Source organism: Balearica regulorum, unplaced genomic scaffold, assembly GCF_011004875.1.
Source record: "Balearica regulorum gibbericeps isolate bBalReg1 unplaced genomic scaffold, bBalReg1.pri S41, whole genome shotgun sequence".
Classification (NCBI taxonomy): domain Eukaryota; kingdom Metazoa; phylum Chordata; class Aves; order Gruiformes; family Gruidae; genus Balearica; species Balearica regulorum.
The window spans coordinates 8,437-35,287 of record NW_022679031.1 but is presented as its reverse complement, the minus strand read 5'-3'; the positions used below and the strand labels follow the sequence as shown (position 1 = coordinate 35,287).

Below are 26,851 nucleotides of genomic sequence, written 5' to 3'. Positions count from 1 at the left end.
GGGGCAGAGGATGTGACACCCCCCCCCGCCACCCCCAAATCCCATCTGGGGAGAAAAGTCCTCAAATTTAGCTCAAAATAACTCTTAAACCCCCTAAAAGGGTGAAGGTGAATGACGTCACACCAGCCACTCCGCTGAATCACGGTTAATAAACTCTTTATTTGCATTTTACAAGATCACTCTTCTTACATTCTCAATTAATTCGCCATTAAAGTGCTGAAAGGGGGGGGGTGGTGTTTGCTTTTGTTTGTTTTATTGTTGCTGGGGTTTTTTTTTTTAAATCTTGTGTTATTAAGAAAAAAAAATTATACCAAACACCGGAAAAGTTTTCAGGCTGTGAGACAAGTTTTGGGTTTTTTTTTTTTTTTCTTCCTTCCCCCTCTTATAATACAAATAATGCAACGAATGCATAGAGGCAACGAAGAATGCATCAATAAAAATAATAATAATAAAAAATAATAATTAAAAATCAAGCTCGGTCACTTAGTGGCAATACATAAAATTCTTTTTTTTTTTTTTTTGAGACATTTCTTGCACAAATGAGTCAGCTACTTGCTCGTAAAACCGTCCTTTCCGCCGCCGGAGGTTATTTGATATCGTGCCCTTATGCAACCAAACCACGGGAAACACGCGGATTATTTTTTTTCCCAAGCCCATAGCGGGAGTTTAATGGACGCGTCTCAGTTACAGGGTGGTTTGGTTGTGGGGTTTGTTTTTTTTTTTTGTGTGTTTTGTGTTTTGTTGTTTTTTTTTTTTTAAAATAGATCTATTTAATATGATAGAAGTTTCAGCCCTGCAAATAAAAGCTAATAAAAAACCCCCAGGTTGTTAAGATGAAGGAGAAAAAAAAAAAAAAAAACAAACAAAAAAAACCCAAACCAAAACCAACCTCATTTCCATGAACCAAGCACTGAAAATATTCAGTAAAATGGGAAAAAAAAAAAGCAGCTTGCTAGTAAACTTAAGCTCTCAGCATTTCATGCACAAGCTGATATCTCGAGCGCAGAGAAGCTTTGGACATGGCCGGACCCACCACGGCAGCCCACCGTGCTGCTTCTCCCGCCCCCCAGCCCCGGCTCGCTCAGGTTGAAAGTAGCCCAAGCTACAAAAAAAAAAAAAAAAAAAAAAAAAAAAAAAAGGAAAAAAAGTATATACAAACCCGGGAAAGTGGGGTGGGGGCAACCCTATATACACAGGCACTTATGTACAGCCACGCTACTCTTTTTTCTTGGCCACCGTCAGCTCCACCCCGGGCATATGGAAACCCCCCTTCGTCCCGCTGTCGTTGCTGGAAGAAGAGGAAAGACGTGATTTTTTGGACGCTAATGAGACCCCGCTGCCCTGCGCTTTCCCCGTCTCCTCATCGCTTCCCGTCACTTCGTAAGAACCTTTAGTTTTTGAACCGATCCCCCCGAACGTCCCAAATTTCATTTTGCCTTGTTTTCCCTTCTCCAGCTCCAGCGTTCCCGTGGGCGTCGAGTGGGACGAGCGCTCGTCGCTGAAGGACGACGACCGATGGCGCGTCTTCTTGCTTTTAAAGAGGGAGAACTTCCCTTTCGCCGACGACAGGCCCTCTCCACCATCGAGCTCGCCTTCTGCGGACCCCAAACTGACCTTGGAGCTCTTCAGGTCACCTTTCGATCCCGAAACAGATCCAGAAACCTCCGGGGAACCTCCGCTCTTTCCCTTCTGCTTGGAAAAATTAAACTTGGGCATTTTGATTTTGGATTTCTTTAGTCTGACATCCACGTCCTCCGACTCGAGTTCTGCGACATCGGCCTGGAGGTTAGCATCCGCCCCGGGGAACTCTACGTCGACCCCCCTCTCTCTGCCCTTCACCTCGTGGTCTGAAAACACAAATTTAGGCATTCGCAGTTTGGGGAACGATACTTTTCCCAAGCTGCTTTCTGGGCTGCTTGTGGTGATGCTGGGACCTCCAATTCCCACCTTCGGGCCGGTAACGTGAAGAGTTCCCCCGCCAGCGCTCAGAGCTGGTGCCACCGCTTCTCCATAGATAGCGGCACCACCTTTGATCTTCGGCCCTTTTACATTGACGTTAAAACCCGACCCAGAAACTTTCAGTGCGGACGCATCCACGGTGGGAGCCTCGAGGTGGACACCTGCTCCGGGTTCCTTAATGTCGACACGAGGTGCTTCCACGTTGACTTTTGGACCTTTGATGTCACCGGCGACATCTACGTCACCCCGTAGGTTTGGTCCTTTCAGCTTCAGGTCGACGTCCGACAAGGAAACGCCAGGTGACTGCATTTGAAACTTAGGCCCTTTCAATTCCACGTTGGGTCCTTCCATCCCAACACCAACCCCTGAGCCCTTCAGGCCTCCTTTCACTTGAGGACCTTCAAGACCAATGCCTACATCTGCTCCATCCACACCAGGACTGGAAACACCAAACTGGGGGAGCTTGAGGGACGGGAGCTTGATCGTGCCACCCAGAATTTCAAAGCCGCCATCGGATGCGTCCACTGATGCTTTGGGGGATTTAATGCCAGCAGAAACATCAAGATCTCCTTTCAACTTTGGTCCTTTCAGGTTTACATCCATATCTGGGGCAGAAACATCCACCGAGGGCCCTTTGATATTGACGCCTGGGATGCCGAGATTGAGGTTTGCACCTGGGGCTTTCACATCTGCCTCCATTTGTGGGACGGAGCAGTCGACACCTCCTTTCACGCTCAGATCAGGTGCCTCTATAGCGGGGGATTTAAACTTTGGCAGCTTCAGCTTTCCTCCCAAGCCTCCAATGTCAATGCCTGGTGTGTCCACGCTGACGCTCGGCCCTTCCACAGAACTCGAAACGTCCAGATCTCCCTTTATTTTTGGTCCTTTCAGGTTTCCATCAAAATCAGGTCCAGAGATTTGGGGCCCTTTGAGCTTTACATCAACACCTCGGAGGTTGACATCAGCCGAAGGGAGGCTCACGCTTCCTTCCACGGCTGGGACCGAGACATCCAAGTTCGCATCCGGCATTTCCAAACCAAGACCCATTTTCCCCACCTTGGGCAATTTCAGACCTTCCAGTTCTACTCCAGGAACACCAACTTCACCTTTTACTTTTGGTCCTTTCACATTTAAGTCGACATCTGGTACCGAGATCGAGGGAACAGCAACATCAATGGTGGGTCCTTTCAGGTCGCCCTCAATTTTCACGTCCCCTACGCCCACCTGCCCACTGGGAAGTTTGAACTTTGGTTTCTTCAGGCTCACGTCAGAACCTTCAATGTCCACGTTGAGACTCGGGCCCTTTACATCAGCTTTGGCAGTCGGCAGAGAGACGTCTAGATCAGGCGCTTTAAGTTCCCCCTCTATTTTTGGGACTGCCACGGAAGCATCCCCTCTGAATCTGTGCGATTTAAGATCAAATTCAACATCTGGGAAGGAGATTTTCCCAAACATGGGTTTCTTTCCTTTGGGGGACTTCACTGCAGCATCGCCTTTTATCGTCACATCCGGACCAGCTACATTCACATCCAGGTCAGGAGATTTCAAATTCGCATCGAGCTCTCCACCAGCCACATTCACGTCGAACCCTCCTTTCTTTCCTTTAACTTTAGGACCACTCATATGAAGTTTTGGCATCTTGAACTTGCTCTTCTTACCCTTGCCAGCGACGCTGACATCAGGCGACTCCACGTTCAGCTCCGCCTCGGGTAAATCCGCTTCCACCCCGGGGACCTTGATTTCTGCCTTCGGGCTTTTCATCCCAAACCCAAACTTTGACTTCTTAAACTTGGGAAATTTGACATTTGCCTCTGGGGCTTCAAAGTTCAGGTCGGGACATTCAACATCAACTTCAGGGCTTCTGACTCCAAATTCTGGGCCTTTGATATCAACTTCAGGACCTTTCAGGTTGCCTTCTATCTTTGGGGTTGAAATGTCAAAGCCTCCCTTCGTTTTGTGGCCTTTCAGATTCAAGTCTATCTCAGGCATTGAGATTTTAGGAACATTCACGTGCATTTCTGGCATCTTCAGTTTAGGACCTTTCAGTTTGCCCTCTGGACCTTCGACGCTCACATCTGGGACACTGATGTCTACCTTGGGGCCCGAAAGATCGACTTCTGTCTTTGGCAGGTTCACATCCATGTCAGGGCCTTCTCCTTTTAAGCCAAACTTGGGCAGCTTCATTTTAGGCAGCTTCATTTTTCCCTCCAGACCATCGACGTCAACCTCTGGGCCCTCAATATCTATTTTGGGGCCCTTAATATCAACTTCAGGACCCTTCAGACCTCCCTCGAGCTTTGGGCCCTGAAGATCCGCATCTCCTTTCAGCTTCAGTCCCTTTAGGTTCAAGTCTATGTCTGGCATGGAGATCTGGGGAGTCTTGATGTGCATTTCTGGCATCTTGAATTTTGGGCCTTTCAGTTTTCCATCCGGCCCTTCGATGTTCACATCCGGTGCCTGAATGTCCAACTTGGGGCCTTTGATGTCAACATCCGGACACTGCAAATCCCCTTCCAACTTTGGTCCTGAGACGTCGACATCACCCTTCAGCTTGGGGCCCTTCAGATTGAAGTCAACATCGGGCATGGAGAATTTGGGCGCCTTGATGTGCATTTCTGGCATCTTGAATTTTGGGCCTTTCAGTTTCCCTTCTGGCCCTTCGATGGTCACATCGGGAGCCTCGATGTCTATTTTGGGGGCTTTCACATCAATTTGGGGTACTTTCAAATCACCTTCAAGCCTGGGTCCGGAAACATCTACATCTCCTTTCAGTTGAGGCCCCTTGATGTTGAAGTCAACATCAGGGATGGAGACCTTGGGAGCCTTCATGTGCATTTCAGGCATCGTAAGTTTGGGACCTTTGATTTTTCCATCCACATTCAGATCAGGAGCCTCTACGTCTATGCTGGGGCCCGAAATGTCAATGTCTCCCTTGGGGAGGTTCACATCCACATCCACACCCTCCCCTTTAAAGCCAGGCATGGAAAACTTGGGCATTTTGAATTTAGGAAGCTTAAATTTACCCTCTGGGCTGTCAATATCAACATCAGGGGCACCTACGTCTAATTTAGGAGCACTGATATTGACCTCCGGCCCTTTCAGTTCACATTCAATTCCTGACATGGACACGTCGACATCTCCTTTAACTTTGGGACCTTTCAGGTTCAGATCAAAGTCTGGCGTGGAAATTTTGGGAGCCTTGATGTGCATCTCGGGCATCTTGAACTTGGGGCCCTTCAGCTTCCCTTCAGGGCCTTTGATGTCAAGGTCGGGAGCATCAATCTCAACCTTAGGGCCTTCCAGATCAGGTGCAGAAAGCTCCACGTCTCCTTTCACCTTGGGACCTTTCAGGTTTAAGTTGATGTCAGGCATGGAGATCTTGGGCGCCTTGATGTGCATTTCAGGCATCTTGAACTTGGGGCCCTTCAACTTCCCCTCGGGCCCTTCAATGTCCACCTCCGGTCCTTCAATGTCCACCTTCGGACCAGAGACATCCAGGTCTCCTGTTGGCAGGTTCACGTCCACCTCCGGGCCTTCTGCTTTCAAGCCAGGCATCCCAAATTTGGGCATTTTGAACTTGGGCATTTTGAATTTTCCTTCTGGGCCGTGAATGTCCACATCGGGTGCCTCAATGTCGACTTTGGGGCCCTTGATGTCCAGCTCAGGACCCTTCAGGTCACCTTCCAGCTTAGGGACAGACACATCCACATCACCCTTCAGCTTGGGGCCCTTCAGATTGAAGTCAACGTCAGGCATGGAGATCTTGGGTGCCTTGATGTGCATCTCGGGCATCTTGAACTTGGGGCCCTTCAGCTTCCCTTCTGGCCCTTCCAGCTCAACATCAGGAAGGTCAACGTCCACTTTGGGGCCCTTGATGTCCAGTTCAGGACCCTTCAGGTCACCTGCCACCTTGGGAACAGACACATCCACATCCCCCTTCACTTTCGGGCCTTTCAGGTTCAAGTCAATGTCAGGCATGGAGATCTTGGGCGCCTTGATGTGCATCTCGGGCATCTTGAACTTGGGGCCCTTCAGCTTCCCCTCGGGCCCTTCAATGTCCACGTCTGGTCCTTCAATGTCCACCTTTGGACCAGAGACATCCAGGTCTCCTGTCGGCAGGTTCATGTCCACCTCCGGGCCTTCTGCTTTCAAGCCAGGCATCCCAAATTTGGGCATTTTGAACTTGGGCATTTTGAATTTTCCTTCTGGGCCGTGAATGTCCACATCGGGTACCTCAACGTCCACTTTGGGGCCCTTGATGTCCAGCTCAGGACCCTTCAGGTCACCTGCCACCTTGGGAACAGACACATCCACCTCCCCCTTCACTTTCGGGCCTTTCAGGTTCAAGTCAATGTCAGGCATGGAGATCTTGGGCGCCTTGAAGTGCATTTCAGGCATCTTGAACTTGGGGCCCTTCAGCTTCCCCTCAGGCCCTTCAATGTCCACCTCCGGTCCCTCAATGTCCACCTTCGGACCAGAAACATCCAGGTCTCCTGTCGGCAGGTTCACGTCCACCTCCGGGCCTTCTGCTTTCAAGCCAGGCATCCCAAATTTGGGCATTTTGAACTTGGGCATTTTGAATTTTCCTTCTGGGCCGTGAATGTCCACATCGGGTGCCTCAATGTCGACTTTGGGGCCCTTGATGTCCAGCTCAGGACCCTTCAGGTCACCTTCCAGCTTAGGGACAGACACATCCACATCACCCTTCAGCTTGGGGCCCTTCAGATTGAAGTCAACGTCAGGCATGGAGATCTTGGGTGCTTTGATGTGCATCTCGGGCATCTTGAACTTGGGGCCTTTCAGCTTCCCTTCTGGCCCTTCCAGCTCAACGTCAGGAAGGTCAACGTCCACTTTAGGGCCCTTGATGTCAATGTCTGGGCCTTTCAAGTCACCCTCAAGTTTTGGAACAGAAACGTCCACATCCCCCTTCACTTTGGGGCCTTTCAGGTTCAGATCAAAGTCTGGCATGGAGATCTTGGGGGCTTTGAAATGCATGTCGGGCATCTTAAATTTGGGACCCTTTAACTTTCCTTCTGGGCCCTCGACTTGAACATCTGGGCCACTAACATCCAACTCGGGACCTTTAATATCAACTTTTGGCCCTTTCAGGTCACCTTCCACACACGGCACAGACACATCCACATCCCCCTTCACTTTCGGGCCTTTCAGGTTCAGGTCAAAGTCCGGCATAGAAATTTTAGGAGCCTTAAAATGCATCTCTGGCATCTTAAATTTGGGGCCTTTCAATTTTCCTTCTGGTCCTTCAAGCTCCACATCTGGAACATCTATGTCTACTTCGGGTCCTTTTATATCCAGCTCGGGACCCTTCAGGTCACCTTCCAGCTTGGGGACAGACACATCCACATCCCCCTTCACTTTCGGGCCTTTCAGGTTCAAGTCAATGTCAGGCATGGAGATCTTGGGTGTCTTGAAGTGCATCTCGGGCATCTTGAACTTGGGGCCCTTCAGCTTCCCCTCGGGCCCTTCAATGTCCACCTCCGGTCCCTCAATATCCACCTTCGGACCAGAGACATCCAGGTCTCCTGTCGGCAGGTTCACATCCACCTCCGGGCCTTCTGCTTTCAAGCCAGGCATCCCAAATTTGGGCATTTTGAACTTGGGCATTTTGAGTTTACCCTCTGGGCCATGAATGTCCACATCTGGCACATCAATGTCGACCTTGGGGCCTCCAATATTGATGTCAGGAGCCTTCAAATCCCCTTCCAACTTTGGAGCAGAAACATCTATGTCTCCTTTCAGCTTGGGACCTTTGAGGTTTAAGCTGGCATCAGGCACTGAAATTTTGGGAGCCTTGATGTGCATCTCTGGCATTTTAAACTTGGGACCTTTCAGTTTTCCTTCCGGCCCTTCAACATCCAGCTCTGGAACATCAATGTCAACCTTTGGTCCTTTGATATTAACATCCGGCACACTCAAGTCCCCTTCCAGTTTTGGCACTGAAAGATCGACATCCACACCTCCTTTTGACTTGGGACCTTTCAAATTCAAATCAAAGTCTGGCATGGAAATATTGGGGGCCTTGATATTCATTTCAGGCATTTTAAATTTGGGGCCTTTCAATTTTCCTTTGGGACCTTCAATGTCGAGGTCAGGAACCTCTACATCCACTTTCGGTCCTTTCACGTGCAAATCTGAGCCCTTCAGATCCACCTCGGGAAGAGAGACATCCACATCTGCCTTTGCTTTGGGGCCTTTGAGGTTCAGGTCGATGTCAGGCATGGAGATCTTGGGTGCCTTGATGTTCATTTCTGGCATCTTAAATTGGGGACCCTTCAGCTTCCCCTCTGGCCCTTCAATTTCCAAACCAGCACCTTCGATATCCAGCTTGGGACCGGACACATCCAGCTCGCCTTTTGGCAGGTTCACCTCCAACTCTGGACCCTCACCCTTAAATCCAGACACACCAAATTTGGGCATTTTGAACTTGGGCATTTTGAGTTTACCCTCCGGCCCATGAATGTCCACGTCGGGTGCCTCGACATTGACTTTGGGGCCTTTGATGTCCACCTCGGGACCTTTCAGTTCTCCTTCCAGCTTCGGGCTGGCAACATCTAACTCTCCTTTTAGTTTGTGTCCTTTCAGATTTAGCTCCACATCCGGCATTGAAACTTTAGGGGATGAAATACTCAGGAAAGGCATTTTAAATTTCGACCCTTTTGATTTTGCCTGTAAATCCACATCCGGAGCATGAACATCAACTTTTGGGCCAGATATTTCAACGTCAGGTTTTTTGAGTTTCACATCCACATCAGGGCTTTGCACTTTAGGACCAGAAAAGCCAAATTTAGGAAGTTTAAACCTGGATTTTTTAGTCTTTCCTTCTAGATCAAGCTTTGGTCCCTCAACATCAAGTTCCGGCCCTTTGATATCAAGCTTAGGGCTTTTCAGCTCACCCTCGATTTTGGGAAGAGCAGGATCAACGTCAGCTTTTAGTTTTGGGCCTTTCAAATGTAAGTCAATATCTGGCATAGAAATTTTAGGAACATTGAATTGCATGTCAGGCTTCTTAAATTTAGGGCCCTTAAGTTTTCCTTCTGGTCCTTCAATGTCCAGATCAGGAACAGCAACATCAACTGTCGGACCAGAAATAGCAACGTTGGCTTCAGGTAGATTTACGTCAACTTCTGGGCCTTCTCCTTTCAACCCAGAAAAGCCAAACTTGGGCATTTTGAACTTGGGCATTTTTATTTTACCTTCCGGACCATGAATGTCCACGTCAGGTGCCTCAATGTCGACTTTGGGGCCCTTGATGTCCAGCTCAGGACCCTCAAGCTTAGGAAGGGACACATCCACATCCCCCTTCACTTTCGGGCCTTTCAGGTTGAAGTCAACATCAGGCATGGAGATCTTGGGCGCCTTGATGTGCATCTCGGGCATCTTGAACTTGGGGCCCTTCAACTTCCCCTCGGGCCCTTCAATGTCCACCTCCGGTCCCTCAATGTCCACCTTCGGACCAGAGACATCCAGGTCTCCTGTTGGCAGGTTCACGTCCACCTCCGGGCCTTCTGCTTTCATGCCAGGCATCCCAAATTTGGGCATTTTGAACTTGGGCATTTTTATTCTACCTTCTGGGCCATGAATGTCCATATCTGGCACATCAATGTCGACTTTGGGGCCCTTGATGTCCAGCTCAGGACCCTTCAGGTCACCTTCCAGCTTAGGGACAGACACATCCACATCACCCTTCAGCTTGGGGCCCTTCAGATTGAAGTCAACGTCAGGCATGGAGATCTTGGGTGCCTTGATGTGCATCTCGGGCATCTTGAACTTGGGGCCCTTCAGCTTCCCTTCTGGCCCTTCCAGCTCAACATCAGGAAGGTCAACGTCCACTTTGGGGCCCTTCAACTCACCCTCCAGCTTGGGAACAGACACATCCACATCCCCCTTCACTTTCGGGCCTTTCAGGTTCAAGTCAATGTCAGGCATGGAGATCTTGGGTGTCTTGAAGTGCATCTCGGGCATCTTGAACTTGGGGCCCTTCAGCTTCCCCTCGGGCCCTTCAATGTCCACCTCCGGTCCTTCAATGTCCACCTTTGGACCAGAGACATCCAGGTCTCCTGTCGGCAGGTTCACGTCCACCTCCGGGCCTTCTGCTTTCAAGCCAGGCATCCCAAATTTGGGCATTTTGAACTTGGGCATTTTGAATTTTCCTTCTGGGCCGTGAATGTCCACATCGGGTGCCTCAATGTCGACTTTGGGGCCCTTGATGTCCAGCTCAGGACCCTTCAGGTCACCTTCCAGCTTAGGGACAGACACATCCACATCACCCTTCAGCTTGGGGCCCTTCAGATTGAAGTCAACGTCAGGCATGGAGATCTTGGGTGCCTTGATGTGCATCTCGGGCATCTTGAACTTGGGGCCCTTCAGCTTCCCTTCTGGCCCTTCCAGCTCAACGTCAGGAAGGTCAACGTCCACTTTGGGGCCCTTGATGTCCAGTTCAGGACCCTTCAGGTCACCCGCCACCTTGGGAACAGACACATCCACATCCCCCTTCACTTTCGGGCCTTTCAGGTTCAAGTCAATGTCAGGCATGGAGATCTTGGGCGCCTTGAAGTGCATCTCGGGCATCTTGAACTTGGGGCCCTTCAGCTTCCCCTCGGGCCCTTCAATGTCCACCTCCGGTCCTTCAATGTCCACCTTCGGACCAGAGACATCCAGGTCTCCTGTCGGCAGGTTCACGTCCACCTCCGGGCCTTCTGCTTTAAAGGCAGGCATCCCAAATTTGGGCATTTTGAACTTGGGCATTTTGAATTTTCCTTCTGGGCCGTGAATGTCCACATTGGGTGCATCTATGTCGACTTTGGGGCCCTTGATGTCCAGCTCAGGACCCTTCAGGTCACCCGCCACCTTGGGAACAGACACATCCACATCACCCTTCAGCTTGGGGCCCTTCAGATTGGGGCCCTTTAGATTGAAGTCAACATCAGGCATTGAAATTTTGGGTGCCTTGATGTGCATCTCGGGCATCTTGAACTTGGGGCCTTTCAGCTTGCCTTCTGGGCATTCCAGCTCAACGTCAGGAAGGTCAACGTCCACTTTGGGGCCCTTGATGTCCAGCTCAGGACCCTTCAGGTCACCCGCCACCTTGGGAACAGACACATCCACATCCCCCTTCACCTTCGGGCCTTTCAGGTTCAAATCGATGTCAGGCATGGAGATCTTGGGTGTCTTGAAGTGCATCTCGGGCATCTTGAACTTGGGGCCCTTCAGCTTCCCTTCTGGCCCTTCCAGCTCAACGTCAGGAAGGTCTACATCCACTTTAGGGCCCTTGATGTCAATGTCCGGGCCTTTCAAGTCACCCTCAAGTTTTGGAACAGAAACGTCCACATCCCCCTTCACTTTGGGGCCTTTCAGGTTCAGATCAAAGTCTGGCATGGAGATCTTGGGGGCCTTGAAATGCATGTCGGGCATCTTAAATTTGGGACCCTTTAACTTTCCTTCTGGACACTCTAGGTCAACATCCGGAGCCTCTATGTCCACTTTTGGACCTTTTACTGTAACCTCAGGCCCTTTCAGGTCACCTTCTAACTTGGGCACGGAAACATCAATGTCCCCCTTCACTTTTGGGCCTTTCAAATTCAGATCAAAGTCAGGCATGGAGATCTTGGGAGCCTTAAAATGCATCTCAGGCATCTTAAATTTGGGGCCTTTCAGCTTCCCCTCTGGGATCTCTATATCCACATCAGGGGCTTCTATATCCAGTGTAGGACCTTTGATATCCACATCAGGGCCTTTGAAGTCACCTTCTAGTTTGGGGGCAGAAACATCCACATCTCCCTTCACTTTGGGGCCTTTCAGGTTCAAATCGATGTCAGGCATGGAGATTTTTGGTGTCTTGAAGTGCATTTCAGGCATCTTGAACTTGGGGCCTTTCAACTTTGCTTCCGGACACTCTAGGTCAACGTCAGGAACATTAACATCCACTTTAGGGCCCTTGATGTCAACGTCCGGGCCTTTCAAGTCACCCTCAAGTTTTGGAACAGAAACGTCCACATCCCCCTTCACTTTGGGGCCTTTCAGGTTCAGATCAAAGTCTGGCATGGAGATCTTGGGGGCTTTGAAATGCATGTCGGGCATCTTAAATTTGGGACCCTTTAACTTTCCTTCTGGACACTCTAGGTCAATATCCGGAGCCTCTATGTCCACTTTGGGCCCTTTAAGTTCCAGGTCCGGCCCTTTGACATCACCCTCTATTTTCGGTACAGAAACATCCATTTCTCCTTTCATTTTGGGACCTTTCAAGTTGAGGTCTATATCAGGCATAGAAAACTTGGGCGCCTTAATATGCATATCTGGCATTTTTATCTTGGGGCCTTTCCATTTTCCCTCAGGACCTTCAACATCAAGATCAGGAACATCGACATCCAACTTGGGACCTTTGATATTCACCTCAGGTCCTTTCAAGTCACCTTCTAATTTTGGAACAGAAACATCAGCACCTCCCTTCACTTTCGGGCCTTTCAGGTTCAAGTCAATGTCAGGCATGGAGATCTTGGGCGCCTTGATGTGCATCTCGGGCATCTTGAACTTGGGACCTTTCAGTTTTCCTTCAGGACCCTCAATGTCCACACTTGGCAGATCGATATCTGCCTTTAGGAGAGAAACATCAATATCCCCTTTTGGAAGGTTCACGTCCACCTCTGGGCCTTCTGCTTTCAGCCCTGGCATCCCAAATTTGGGCATTTTGAACTTGGGCATTTTGAATTTTCCTTCTGGGCCGTGAATGTCCACATCGGGTGCCTCAATGTCGACTTTGGGGCCCTTGATGTCCAGCTCAGGACCCTTCAGGTCACCTTCCAGCTTAGGGACAGACACATCCACATCACCCTTCAGCTTGGGGCCCTTCAGATTGAAGTCAACGTCAGGCATGGAGATCTTGGGTGCCTTGATGTGCATCTCGGGCATCTTGAACTTGGGGCCCTTCAGCTTCCCTTCTGGCCCTTCCAGCTCAACGTCAGGAAGGTCAACGTCCACTTTGGGGCCCTTGATGTCCAGCTCAGGACCCTTCAACTCACCCTCCAGCTTGGGAACAGACACATCCACATCCCCCTTCACTTTCGGGCCTTTCAGGTTCAAGTCAATGTCAGGCATGGAGATCTTGGGTGTCTTGAAGTGCATCTCGGGCATCTTGAACTTGGGGCCCTTCAGCTTCCCCTCAGGCCCTTCAATGTCCACCTCCGGTCCCTCAATGTCCACCTTTGGACCAGAAACATCCAGGTCTCCTGTCGGCAGGTTCACGTCCACCTCCGGGCCTTCTGCTTTCAAGCCAGGCATCCCAAATTTGGGCATTTTGAACTTGGGCATTTTGAATTTTCCTTCTGGGCCGTGAATGTCCACATCGGGTGCCTCAATGTCGACTTTGGGGCCCTTGATGTCCAGCTCAGGACCCTTCAGGTCACCTTCCAGCTTAGGGACAGACACATCCACATCCCCCTTCACTTTCGGGCCTTTCAGATTGAAGTCAACGTCAGGCATGGAGATCTTGGGCGCCTTGATGTGCATCTCGGGCATCTTGAACTTGGGGCCTTTCAGCTTCCCTTCTGGCCCTTCCAGCTCAACATCAGGAAGGTCAACGTCCACTTTGGGGCCCTTGATGTCCAGCTCAGGACCCTTCAGGTCACCCGCCACCTTGGGAACAGACACATCCACATCCCCCTTCACTTTCGGGCCTTTCAGGTTCAAGTCAATGTCAGGCATGGAGATCTTGGGTGTCTTGATGTGCATCTCGGGCATCTTGAACTTGGGACCTTTCAGTTTTCCTTCAGGACCCTCAATGTCCACACTTGGCAGATCGATATCTGCCTTTGGGAGAGAAACATCAATATCCCCTTTTGGAAGGTTCACGTCCACCTCCGGGCCTTCTGCTTTCAAGCCAGGCATCCCAAATTTGGGCATTTTGAACTTGGGCATTTTGAATTTTCCTTCTGGGCCGTGAATGTCCACATCGGGTGCATCTACGTCAACTTTGGGGCCCTTGATGTCCAGCTCAGGACCCTTCAGGTCACCTTCCAGCTTAGGGACAGACACATCCACATCACCCTTCAGCTTGGGGCCCTTCAGATTGAAGTCAACGTCAGGCATTGAAATTTTGGGTGCCTTGAAGTGCATCTCGGGCATCTTGAACTTGGGGCCCTTCAGCTTCCCCTCAGGCCCTTCAATGTCCACCTCCGGTCCTTCAATGTCCACCTTCGGACCAGAGACATCCAGGTCTCCTGTCGGCAGGTTCACGTCCACCTCCGGGCCTTCTGCTTTCAAGCCAGGCATCCCAAATTTGGGCATTTTGAACTTGGGCATTTTGAATTTTCCTTCTGGGCCGTGAATGTCCACATCGGGTGCCTCAATGTCGACTTTGGGGCCCTTGATGTCCAGCTCAGGACCCTTCAAGTCACCTTCCAGCTTAGGGACAGACACATCCACATCACCCTTCAGCTTGGGGCCCTTCAGATTGAAGTCAACGTCAGGCATGGAGATCTTGGGTGCTTTGATGTGCATCTCGGGCATCTTGAACTTGGGGCCCTTCAGCTTCCCTTCTGGCCCTTCCAGCTCAACGTCAGGAAGGTCAACGTCCACTTTGGGGCCCTTGATGTCCAGTTCAGGACCCTTCAGGTCACCCGCCACCTTGGGAACAGACACATCCACATCCCCCTTCACTTTCGGGCCTTTCAGGTTCAAGTCAATGTCAGGCATGGAGATCTTGGGCGCCTTGAAGTGCATCTCGGGCATCTTGAACTTGGGGCCCTTCAACTTCCCCTCGGGCCCTTCAATGTCCACCTCCGGTCCCTCAATGTCCACCTTCGGACCAGAGACATCCAGGTCTCCTGTCGGCAGGTTCACGTCCACCTCCGGGCCTTCTGCTTTCAAGCCAGGCATCCCAAATTTGGGCATTTTGAACTTGGGCATTTTGAATTTTCCTTCTGGGCCATGAATGTCCACATCAGGTGCCTCAATGTTGACTTTGGGGCCCTTGATGTCCAGCTCAGGACCCTTCAGGTCACCTTCCAGCTTAGGGACAGACACATCCACATCACCCTTCAGCTTGGGGCCCTTCAGATTCAAGTCAACATCGGGCATGGAGATCTTGTGTGACTTGATGTGCATCTCGGGCATCTTGAACTTGGGCATTTTGAATTTTCCTTCTGGGCCTTGAATGTCCACATCGGGTGCCTCAATGTTGACTTTGGGGCCCTTGATGTCCAGCTCAGGACCCTTCAGGTCACCCTCAAGCCTGGGAGCTGAGACTTCCATATCTCCTCTCATGCTGGGCCCTTTCAAATTAATGTCCACATCGGGCATGGAGATCTTGGGTGCCTTGATGTGCATCTCGGGCATCTTGAATTTGGGGCCTTTCAGTTTTCCTTCAGGGCACTCCAAATCAATATTGGGCGCCTCAGCATCCACTTTGGGGCCTTTAACGTCTATTTCTGGCCCTTTCAAGTCTCCTTCTATCTTAGGAACTGCAATATCCATGTCTCCTTTCACTTTAGGTCCCTTTAGGTTCAAATCTACATCTGGCATGGATATTTTAGGTGTTTTGATATTCAGCTTCGGCATCCTGAACTTGGGGCCTTTCCATTTTCCTTCTGGTCCTGCAACGTCCAGCTCCGGCACTTTAATATCTGCCTCTGGCCCAGAAATATCTATCTCTCCTTTTGGCAGGTTGACATCTATATCGGCTCCCTCAAACTTTGGGCCAGACACGTTAACATGAGGCAATTTCATTTTCGGCATTTTCAGTTTGGCTTCCGGACACTCCAGATTGACATCTGGGACCTCAACATCTATTTTTGGTCCCTTGATATCAACACTGGGTTCTTTCAAGTCACCTTCTACCTTTGGAAGAGAAACATCCATCTCTCCTTTTATTTTGTGTCCCTTTACATTCAAATCTACATCCGGCATGGATATTTTAGGTGCTTTGATATTAAACTTAGGCATCTTAAATTTGGGGCCTTTTATTTTCCCTTCCGGACATTCCAAGTCTACCTCAGGCATATCAACATCCACCTGTGGACCTTCCACATCTATTTTTGGGCCCTTCAGATCTCCAGAGGTCTTCAGACCAGAAATATCTGCATCTCCTTTCAGTTTGGGGGCCTTCAAACTAAGATCTACATCTGGCATGGACAGTTTTGGTGTCTGAATGTTTAGTTCAGGCATTTTAAATTTGAGACCTTTGCCTTTTCCTTCTGGCCCTTCGATGTCCACGCTTGGCACATTGATATCTACCTTGGGCCCAGAAATGTCCACCTCACCCTTTGGAAGAGTCACGTCAACGCTGGGGCCCTCACCCTTCAGGCCGGGCACCCCAAACTTGGGCATTTTCAGCTTTGGCATCTTTAGTTTACCTTCTGGACCATGGATGTCCACGTCTGGCGCGCCAATGTCAACCTTGGGGCCCTTGATGTCAAGTCCAGGTGCTTTCAGCTCCCCTTCCAGCTTTGGGGCAGAAACATCCAGGTCTCCTTTCACTCCGGGACCTCTCAGATTCAAATCGATGTCAGGCATGGATATTTTGGGGGTCTTGAAGCTCACGTCGGGCATTTTCACCTTGGGGCCCGTCAGTTTTCCTTCTGGCCCTTTGATGTCCACGCTTGGCACATCGATATCTACCTTGGGCCCAGAAATGTCCACCTCACCCTTTGGAAGCGACACGTCGATGTCAGGGCCCTCGCCCTTCAGGCCGGGCACCCCAAACTTGGGCATTTTCAGCTTTGGCATCTTCAGTTTACCCTCTGGACCGTGGATGTCCACGTCTGGTGCTTCAATGTCAACCTTGGGGCCTTTGAGCTCTAGTTGGGGACCCTTCAAATCAGCTCCTACGGTGGGAATGGAAACGTCCACGTCACCCTTCGCTTTGATGCCTTTTAGGTTCAGATCAACATCTGGCACAGAGACCTTGGGGCCCGTCAGTTTTCCCTCTGGCCCTTTGATGTCCACGCTTGGCACATCGATATCTACCTTGGGCCCAGAAATGTCCACCTCACCCTTTGGAAGAGTCACGTCAACGCTGGGGCCCTCACCCTTCAGGCCGGGCACCCCAAACTTGGGCATTTTCAGCTTTGGCATCTTTAGTTTACCTTCTGGACCGTGGATGTCCACGTCTGGCACGTCAATGTCAACCTTGGGGCCCTTGATGTCAAGTCCAGGTGCTTTCAGCTCCCCTTCCAGCTTTGGGGCAGAAACATCCAGGTCTCCTTTCACTTTGGGACCTCTCAGATTCAAATCGATGTCAGGCATGGATATTTTGGGGGTCTTGAAGCTCACGTCGGGCATTTTCACCTTGGGGCCCGTCAGTTTTCCCTCTGGCCCTTTGATGTCCACGCTTGGCACATCGATATCTACCTTGGGCCCAGAAATGTCCACCTCACCCTTTGGAAGCGACACGTCGATGTCAGGGCCCTCGCCCTTCAGGCCGGGCACCCCAAACTTGGGCATTTTCAGCTTTGGCATCTTCAGTTTACCCTCTGGACCGTGGATGTCCACGTCTGGTGCTTCAATGTCAACCTTGGGGCCTTTGAGCTCTAGTTGGGGACCCTTCAAATCAGCTCCTACGGTGGGAATGGAAACGTCCACGTCACCCTTCGCTTTGATGCCTTTTAGGTTCAGATCAACATCTGGCACAGAGACCTTTGGAGCTGTGACGTGCATCTCTGGCATCTTGACCTTGGGGCCCTTCAGTTTTCCCTCTGGCCCTTCGATGTCCACGCTTGGCACATCGATATCTACCTTGGGCCCAGAAATGTCCACCTCACCCTTTGGAAGAGTCACGTCAACGCTGGGGCCCTCACCCTTCAGGCCGGGCACCCCAAACTTGGGCATTTTCAGCTTTGGCATCTTTAGTTTACCTTCTGGACCGTGGATGTCCACGTCTGGCGCGCCAATGTCAACCTTGGGGCCCTTGATGTCAAGTCCAGGTGCTTTCAGCTCCCCTTCCAGCTTTGGGGCAGAAACATCCAGGTCTCCTTTCACTCCGGGACCTCTCAGATTCAAATCGATGTCAGGCATGGATATTTTGGGGGTCTTGACATGTACCTCTGGCATTGTAACTTTGGGGCCTTTGACATCTACAGCAGGCATGTCCACTCCCAGTTTGGGGCCTTGAATGTCAAGCTGAGGTCCTTTCAAGTTGCCACCCATCTTTGGCATAGAAACATCCACTTCTCCCTTAATCTTAGGTCCCTTCACGTTAACGTCCATACCTGGTGCGGATATACCAGGCCCTTTCAAACAACCCTCTGGACTTTCAAATTCGACATCAGGAACCTTTACGTCCATCTTTAGACCCTTAGAGCCAAGTCCTTTGACATCCCCTTCCACTCCGGGGACGGTGACACCCATATCTCCCTTCACCTGAGGGCCCTTCAGGTTCAAGTTTACATCCGACAGAGAGATTTGGGGCGTTTCAACCTTCTTGAACTTGGGACCTTTCCATTCTCCTTTGATGGCCACATCGGGAATGCCAACGTCTACCTCGGACGCTGCTGGCCCCACCTCCCCCTTTGGGAGCACCATTTCCACAACGGGACCTTCCCCTTGAGAGTCCAAGGCAGTGAATTTTGGAAAGGTTAGGTGTGGTATTTTGACTTTTCCCTTGCCGCCGTGAACATTTGCGTCAGGGAGCTCCACGCTGGGTCCTTTGATACCCACGCCAGGGACTTCCAGGTCTGGGGAGGGGGCCTTCAGGGCACCCTTCAACCCCATGTCCGCCTGTGGCTTCGGGACTTTGACTGAAGGAGGTGAAACTTCAGGTCCCGCGACCTGGACGGATGAGGAGGCAACGTCCACGCACGGAGCTTGCAGCTTCGGCATGGGAACGTCGGTGCCCACCTGCGGGGCTTGAGCTTCCATGCCAGCTCCTGCGGTCGGAAACCCAAATTTGGGCATTTTCAAAACGGGAAACTTGATTTTTCCCACATCGACAGCTGGATTTTCCATCACCGGTAACGAAACGTCCACTCCGGGGGCTTTGATATCTCCCTGAAGACAAGGGGCAGAAGCATCAGCGTGTGACAGCGTACCCCCCAGCAGCTCCCCTTGGACGTCGGTGCCAGAAATGTGTCCTTTGCCATCCAACCTGGGACCCTTGACGTGAAAACCCACGTCCAGGTTTCCCATCTGTCCATTTGCTTCGATTCTGGGCAAGTTGCCTTGAGGGCCCAGGAACGTCGTGCTAGAAACGTTATGTCCCGGCATCTCTACCGTAACAGATTTTCCAGTCTCCCCACCAGGAACTCGGCTTTCCGACAACATAGGGTCCATCTCAGTCCTCATTTGCGTTCCCGACACGGTTATCCCGGGTTTTCCGAACTGAACCTCGCCGAGGTGGACGTCCAACTTCTGGCCAGAAGATCCAACCGTTGGTCCTGGAGGTGCCCCTTTGATGTCCATGCTCCAGTCCATGGTGCTTCTCCCCGGTGCCGTTTTAATCACGGTTTTCCCAGGCTCGGTTTCGACGTCAGTCTTCATCACGTGGGTGATTTCCTTGGTCGGGATCCGGATTTTAAACTCTGGGCCGATGACGTCGACGTCTTTTGTTCCGTCGTGCCTAGTGACATCAACGGTGTAGGCCGTCACTTTTCTGGTGACCGTAATGGTCCTGCTCTGCGTTCCACCGCACTCCGCTTCCACCGCCTCCTCCGACTTCAGCCGGGGTTTGATTTTCGTTGTGTAGATCCTCCTGTACTCCTCGTCATCGCCACTCTGGTAACGGAGAGACCTTTGTTAGCACCAGGAACCTTCCTCCCTCCTCCTCCTCCTCCTCCTCCTCGTCCCTTCTTTCCCCATCGCTCACCAGAACAACTTCTGGGCTGCTGGCCGCAAAGACGTCGTGTGACCATGACTGTCCCGGCAGCGGAGATTTGTCTCCTTTCCGTTGCAAGCGCAAGCCCACCGTGTGGTGGCCCATGCTGTTGAGAAGCTGCGTGACTTCCCCGGATTGCAGGTTGTCGAAGTAGACCGTGGCGCTCACAATCTGATCCCCTGGGAGGCGGGGGGGGGGGGGGGACGGGGGACAACAGGGAGCGAGCAGAGGGGCGAGAAGTGAGATATTTCGGAAGGGAGAAGCAGGGAGGAGACACCCCTCCCATCCCCACCGCGAGCAAGACGAGGAGCAACGACACTTGAGCCGTAGGGTTATTGCCCAAGAAGAAGACGAAAGAAGCAACCGAGGCACCACCAAGATGGAAGAGACAGACACAAAGAACCCATTTCTTCCCCCCCCCCCCCAAAAAAAAATGACCTTCTCCCCAGCAACCTCCGCCAAGATCCCACCTTCCTTCACGACACCCATCTTGGCAGCCGGGGAGTTTTGCTGCACGCGCTTGACGAAGACCCCGTCATCCGTCTGGTCGATGGTGATGCCGTGGGAGCCGCTGCCTTGCCAGTTGGGGAGCAGGATCTCCCGGGTCTCCTCTTCCTTCTCCATCTGGGGAAGGAGAAAAGAAAAAAAAAAAAAAAAAGGCAGAGGGTAAGAAAGGAAGTGTGACGGAGGAGACAGACGGTGGTTTTGAGCATGGGACGTTGAGGAAGAAGAGCTAAAGCAGCTCCATCTCACTGACCTTTGCTGGGACGCTGGTCCTGGCTGGATCCGCCCCAGGAATCCTTCTGCCTTCACTTGCGGACCTTGAAGCACCTTTCGTTTTCACCTTCCCAGCCTGGTGGAGACATCAGAGGGGTCCACGTGAAATTCCGGCTCTCCCTCCCACTCCCTCTTCCTTCCTTCCACCTTTCGATACCCAGACCGGACGGGAACCAAAGCGCGTCCCCCCCGTTGCCCCCACGTCACGACTCTCCCATGTCGCGAGACACGTGGTTCGGGTCAACGGGACAAGAAGAGAGAAGCTACCTAAGAACTTAACGTCACCACCACGGCCGTGGGTGGCAAATGGCCACCACGTCTCGTTGACCGCCCACCGCAGGTTGTCATCGCCTTGGACCAACGCGGTCCTTGGAGATGGTCTTCTCCTCCTCAGCGATAGACATCTCTGCCGTTGTATGGAAACTAGAGAAATTCGAAAGCCGGATGGTGGGGAAGTACAAAAGCAACAGTCGCTTCGCAACGTCAGCTCTCCTGCTTCACCCGCTTCTCCTTGACCGACCACGGCCCCAAAGTCGTCGTTTTTAGGTGGCAAAAAAGTTTTGAAGGGATTTCTCCATTTCTAGCGAGCTTCAGGCGAGCAGGAGAAATAAACAGAAAATAAATTCTCCTTCTGACGCGGCCGCAAAGGTCACGAAGGGCAGAGACGGGACCGGCCAGATCCTTCCAAAGCCTCTACCGAAGCGGCTCACGAGAGCGAACCCACCTCGTTAAGTTCTCGTTTCCTTAATTTGAACCCAAATTTAGAGAGAAGCTCGGTATTTCCAGCTGCTCGGGGCTCACCTGGACCGGCAACGGGAGGGCTTCTCCAAAAATAAACGGCTTCCCACCACATCTCCTTCACCCACATCTGCTGCCCCTCGCAGCTCTCCCAAGCACCGGCGAAGACAGGGACGCAGAAGGGGGTTTTTTTGGAGGAGATTTGGGGGTTTTTGACCTTTTCTCCAGGATCTGAACCTCAGAGCAGCTCATTCGGCACCAAGACGTCGGTCGAGCACGGCCGCGACGCAACTCTACGCGTGCGCACACCCACACATCCCCTTCCTGAAGGTTCACAGCAGGACCAAACCCAGCGAGGACACCGGCATGGAAAAGGTCAACGGAGGCGCTGCCCTTCACAGGGTCGCACAGATGTTCAAACGTCACCCTTGGCGCATGACGTTGTCTCCTTGCAAAGCCCCAAAGAAACCTCAAAACTGCCTAGCGAGCACGTCACGGGACCACGGATTGACGATCGAGGTGGGATGGGATCTCCGGAGGTCACCTGGTCCAACCCTCGTGGAGGACCACGTCCAGACCGCTTGCGACTATCTCCAAGGACGGAGACTCCACCAGCTCTTTGGGCAACCTGAGGACATCTGCGAGACTGGCGTGCGGTGGGTTTTTCCCCTCCCACCGCCACCACCACTCTCCAGCCGAGCTGCCCCCAGTTTTTAATCATCTGGATGACGAGGCACAAGTTTGCTGATGACACCAAACCAGGAGGAGCAGCCGATAAGCCAGAGGGTGGTGCCACCATCCAGAAAGGCCTCACCAGGCTGGAGAAGTGGGCAGAGAGGAACCTCATGAGGTTCAAGAAGGGGAAGTGGTAAGTCCCGCAACCGAGGAGGAGCAACCTCAGGCACCAGTAAATGTCGGGGGGCCACCTGGCTGCAAAAGCAGCTCAGAACAAAAGTCCTTGGAGGGGGGGGGTGTCCTGGTGGCCACCAAGTCGACCATGAGCCATCGATTTCCTGCGAAGGCGGCAAATGGTGTCCCGGGCTGCAAGAACAACCCCAGCTCGGTGGAGCAGCAGGTCCCTCCGACCACGGGGAACCACCTTTTCGCAGTGGGGGGGGGTCCCCAGGAACCAGCACGCGGGGGGGGGGGCGGTGGCATCTCCATCCTTGGGGCTCTTCAAGGGACGTTGGGAGGTGGGCTGCGTACGGAGAAGACGGCGGGACGAGGTGACCCAGGAGGTCCCGTCCCACCCTCACCCAGGTTGCGACGACGCAAGTGGTGTCACCGGACGGACCGTTTGGGTGACCGAACGATCTGGAAAGCTCGACGTGGGGCGGAGGACAAACAGGTTTGTGAGTCAGGGAGCCGGGGAGAAGGTCCCGCGGGTTGGGTGGGGACATGACTCAGAGCTCAACCAGCCTTCCTCCCAGCCGGGAGGGGCCGAACTCGACCCACGCTCCTTCCTCATCCTCATCCTCCTCCTCGGAGACACCACCGCGGCGGTGGTGATTTGGGGAGGAGGGGGGGGTGGGAAGCAGGTTGGCCCACCCTGGGTGACCGCAGGTCCTTCCTCACCCTCCTCCTCCTCCTCCTCGCCGCCGAGGGGACACCTTCGCCGGCGTCCTCCGCGGTAACGCAACCGCCTGCTGCTATTTTTGGGGTGAACCACGTGCTGCCCCTTCCCTGTATTTTTAGTCTTCTCCCCCCCCCCCGTCCCCATGTGCCCCCCCCCCCCGAGATGAGATGTCACCCAGCGGCGAACGACGACATCACCGGCCCCCCCCCAAAATCCCACCCCCCCCACCCCACCCCCCCGCGCCGTGGGACGTGTGATGCTGTCACGGCGATGCCACGGGGGGGGGGGACAACGGACATGGGGACACCCCCCCCCCGTCACCCCCCCCCCCCAAAAAAAGCGTCACCCCCCCATCACGGGTGGCTCCGGGGTTCAGCATCCTTTGTGGGGTACCCCCCCCCACAGCCCCCCCCAAAGCAGGGGTGGGGGTCCCCAAAATTCCCCCCCCCCCCCCCCCCCAAACTGGGGACACCCCCCCCCCCCCTTCCAGCACCCCAAATCTCCCCTGAACCAGCGTTCGGCGCGGAGCCCGTTAACACGGAGCCGCTAATTAATGAGGGGTTGGGGGGGGGGGGGGGTAGGAGGTGCTGGCTGGGGGGAGATTTGGCACCCCAAAAAATTTGGGGTACCGTGGGTGCTGCCCGCGCTCCCCGGGGGGTACGGGCAGGGCAGCGGCGGCTGGGAGGGACGGTGACGCACGCGGGGCCGGGGATCCTCCCAGGAAAACCCGCGGTGGCCAAAACCCACGGAAAGAAAAAAAAAAAAAGGAAAAAAAAAAAGAAAAAGGAGAAAAAAAGGCAAAAAGGCAGGGAAAAAAAAAAAGGCAAAAAAAGGCAGAAAGGCAGGGAAAAAAGGCAAAACAGCAGAAAAAAGGCAGGAAAAAAAAGGCAAAAAGGCGAAAAAGGCAGGAAAAAAAAAAGGGGAAAAGACAGGGGAAAAAAAGGGGCAAAAAGGCAGAAAAAAGCGGGGAAAAAAAGGGGCAAAAAGGCAGAAAAAAGCAGGAAAAAAGGGGCAAAAAGGCAGGAAAAAAGCAGGGAAAAAGCAGGGAAAAAAAGGCAAAAAGCAGAAAAAAAGCAGGGAAAAAAAGGCAAAAAGGCAGGAAAAAAGCAGGAAAAAAGGCAGAAAGGCAGGAAAAAAGCAGGAAAAAAGGCCAAAAAGGCAGAAAAAAAGCAGGGAAAAAGGCCAAAAAGGCAGAAAAAAAGCAGGGAAAAAAAGGCAAAATGCAGAAAAAAGCCAAAAAGGCAGGAAAAAAGCAGGGGAAAAGGCAAAAAAAAAGCAAAAAAAGCAAAAAAAGGCAAAAGGGCAGGAAAAAAGCAGGGAAAAAAAGCAAAAAAAAAGCAAAAAAAGGCAAAAAAAGGCAAAAAAAAAAAAGCAAAGGCAACCCGGGGGAAGACCCCAAGAGCACCCCGGACCCCCCCGCCCCGCCCCTGCGGCCCCGGGCGCGGCCCCACCGGTTCAACCGGCCCCGGCGCGCGAGGCCGCGGGTGGCACCGGGAGCCGCCGCCGCCGCCCGACCGGTTCCGCCGGCTGCCGGGGCCGCGGGGCGATGGGGGGGGGGGGGCCCCAAACCTGCCCGCACCCCCAAAAGGTTTTTTTTTTTTTTGGTTTTTGGGGGTTTTTGGGGGTTTTTTTTGGTGTTTTGGGGGGGGTTGGTGGGTTTTGGGGGTTTTTTTTTCTTTGGGTTTTTTTGGTTTTTCTTTTTTTTTTTCTTTTTTTTTGGGGGGGGTTGGTTTTTTCTTTCTGTTTTTGGGGTTTTTTTCTTTTCCCCCCCCTTTTTTTTCCCCCTTTTCCCCCCCCTTTTTTTTGGGGGGGGGGGGTTGCTCAGATACGGGGTGTCCCCGTCCCCCCCCCCCCCCCATTACAGTCTGGGCTGGTTTTTGGGGGGGCAGAGGGGGCTGCAGTCCCTTTTGGGGTGCACCCGCTCCGGTGGGGCCTTTCCCCAAATCAAAGCGTGTTGGGGGGGGAGGGCGGGGGCTCCCCACGAAGTTGTGGGGGGGGTCCCCACAAAGTTGGGGGGGCTCCCCACGAAGATTTGGGGGGGGGGGAGGTGCACAGGTGCCGGCCGCCCCCCAAACCACAGTGGGGGGGAGGGGAGGGGGGGGGGACACACACACGACCCCCCCAAAATCCCCCCTTGCCCAGCAAAGGCCCCAAACAGCCCTCGGGCCCCCCCAAAATTCACGCCCCCCCCCCCCCCCCCCCCCCCGAAACCGGCCCTTAATGAACGTTAATGGCGCGAAGCCGCCCACGCCCCGGCGGAGCCGCACCCGCGTGGGATCCCGGGGGGATTCCCCCCCCCCCACGGTACCGGGAGAACCCCCGTGGGGGGAGGGGAGGGGGGGGGAAGCACGGGTGGAGGGGGGGGGGGGGGGGGGGGGGGAGGGGGGGGAACTCCACGGCCCCGCCCCGAGTGGGGACTCCCCGTGTCCGGGCTGGGCGCGGCAGAGCCGGAGGGGGGGGGGGGGGGGGGGGGGGGGGGGGGGGGGGGGGCCACGCCCTGCGCGCGCGCGGAGCCCACGGGGACACCCCCCCCCCCCCTGCACACCCGGAGCCCACGAGAAACACACACACACCCCCCCCCACCCCCGCCACGCACCCCCGGGACACCCCCCCACAACCCCCCCCCCCCCCCCTTGCACAACCGGACCCACGCGGGGACACCCCCCTCCCCCACCGGAGCCCACCAGGAACACCCCCCCACACACCCCCCCCAAACCCACACCCCACGGAGTTCCCGGGACACTCGTGGGACAAACCCGGGACACCACCCCCCCCCCCCCGCGACCACCGGAGCCCCCCCGCGAGACCCGCCCCACCCCTGCACACGCACAACTCCCGGACCCACTCACGAAAACACTCGTGGGTACCCACCCCCCCCCACTCAATTCCCGGACCCCCCCGTGACACACACCCCACCCCCCCCCCCCAACAACCCCGAGACCCCCCACGATCAACCTCCGAAACACGCTCCACGGACACCCCCACGCGTGACCTCCGCCCAGCCCGAATCGGTACTTACCGGGGGGTGGGTGGAAAAACGAGCTGCGTGGGTGGGGTGGGGGGGGGGGGGGGTGGGTGTCTCAGCTCCCCGGTTGGGCCATAACCCGGCTCCCGTTCCCGGCGTGTCCCCGCGTGTCCGTGTCTCTCTCTCTCTCCCCCCCCCCCACTCACTCCCCCGTGTCCCGGGTGTCCCCGGTCGGTCCGTTCGTGGCAGCGGGAGCTTCAGCGAGTGGCCGCGCCCCGCCGGGGCCGGGCTCTTGTAACCGGCGGAGCTTCGGCCCTTCCCCCCCCCCCCCCCACACCCCACCCCACCCCCCCCCACACACCCCACCCAGAATTTCCACGCCCCTCCCCCCCCCCCTTCCCCCCTCCCCCCCGCCTGGGGTGGGACCAACCGCCGCCACCGCCCCGGGACGGGACCGGGAACCGTCACTGGGGATCGTGGGTGCTGGGACAGGATGGGACCCCCCACCCCCCCCCCACCCCCACCCCCCCACCCCCACCCCCCCCCACCCCCCCACCCCACCCCCCACCCGGCAAAGTTCGTCCCGGGACACCCCTCCCCCCACACATGGAGGGGGGGTGGGGATTCCCCGCCCCCTCCCCCCGGTACCCCCCCCCCAAACCGAAATGAACCCCAAAATCTTCCCCTCCCCCCCCCCGAGGGAAGCCCCCTCCCCCCCGCTACCCCCCCAAACCGAGATGAACCCCAAAATCTTCTTTACCCCCCAAAAAACGAGATGAACCCCAAAAATCTCCCCCCCCTTATCCCCCCCAAACCGAGATGAACCCCGAAATCTTTCCCCCCCTCGAGGGAAGCCCCCTCCCCCCCCCCAAAATGAGATGAACCCCAAAAATCTCCCCCCCCAAACCGAGATGAACCCCAAAACCTTCCCATCCCCCACCCCGAGGGAAGCCCCCTCCCCCCCCCGCTACCCCCCCCGTACCCCCCCCCAAACCGAGATGAACCCCAAAATCTT

At 53.9% G+C, this 26,851-nt stretch overlaps 1 protein-coding gene across 1 annotated transcript; it reads right to left on the bottom strand.

Moving 5' to 3' along the window:
• Nucleotides 1-1,103: 1,103 nt before the first annotated feature.
• Nucleotides 1,104-26,138, bottom strand: AHNAK (AHNAK nucleoprotein). Its single transcript, XM_075741461.1, has 8 exons — nt 25,891-26,138; nt 20,538-20,633; nt 20,251-20,404; nt 19,772-19,959; nt 15,214-19,680; nt 11,065-15,165; nt 10,027-10,827; nt 1,104-9,825 (listed from the first exon to the last, which is right to left on the bottom strand). The coding sequence occupies exons 3-8, from the start codon at nt 20,402-20,404 to the stop codon at nt 1,216-1,218; spliced, it is 18,321 nt and encodes a 6,106-aa protein (XP_075597576.1). The 5' UTR covers nt 20,538-20,633; nt 25,891-26,138; the 3' UTR covers nt 1,104-1,215.
• Between the last annotated feature and the right edge of the window lie 713 nt (nt 26,139-26,851).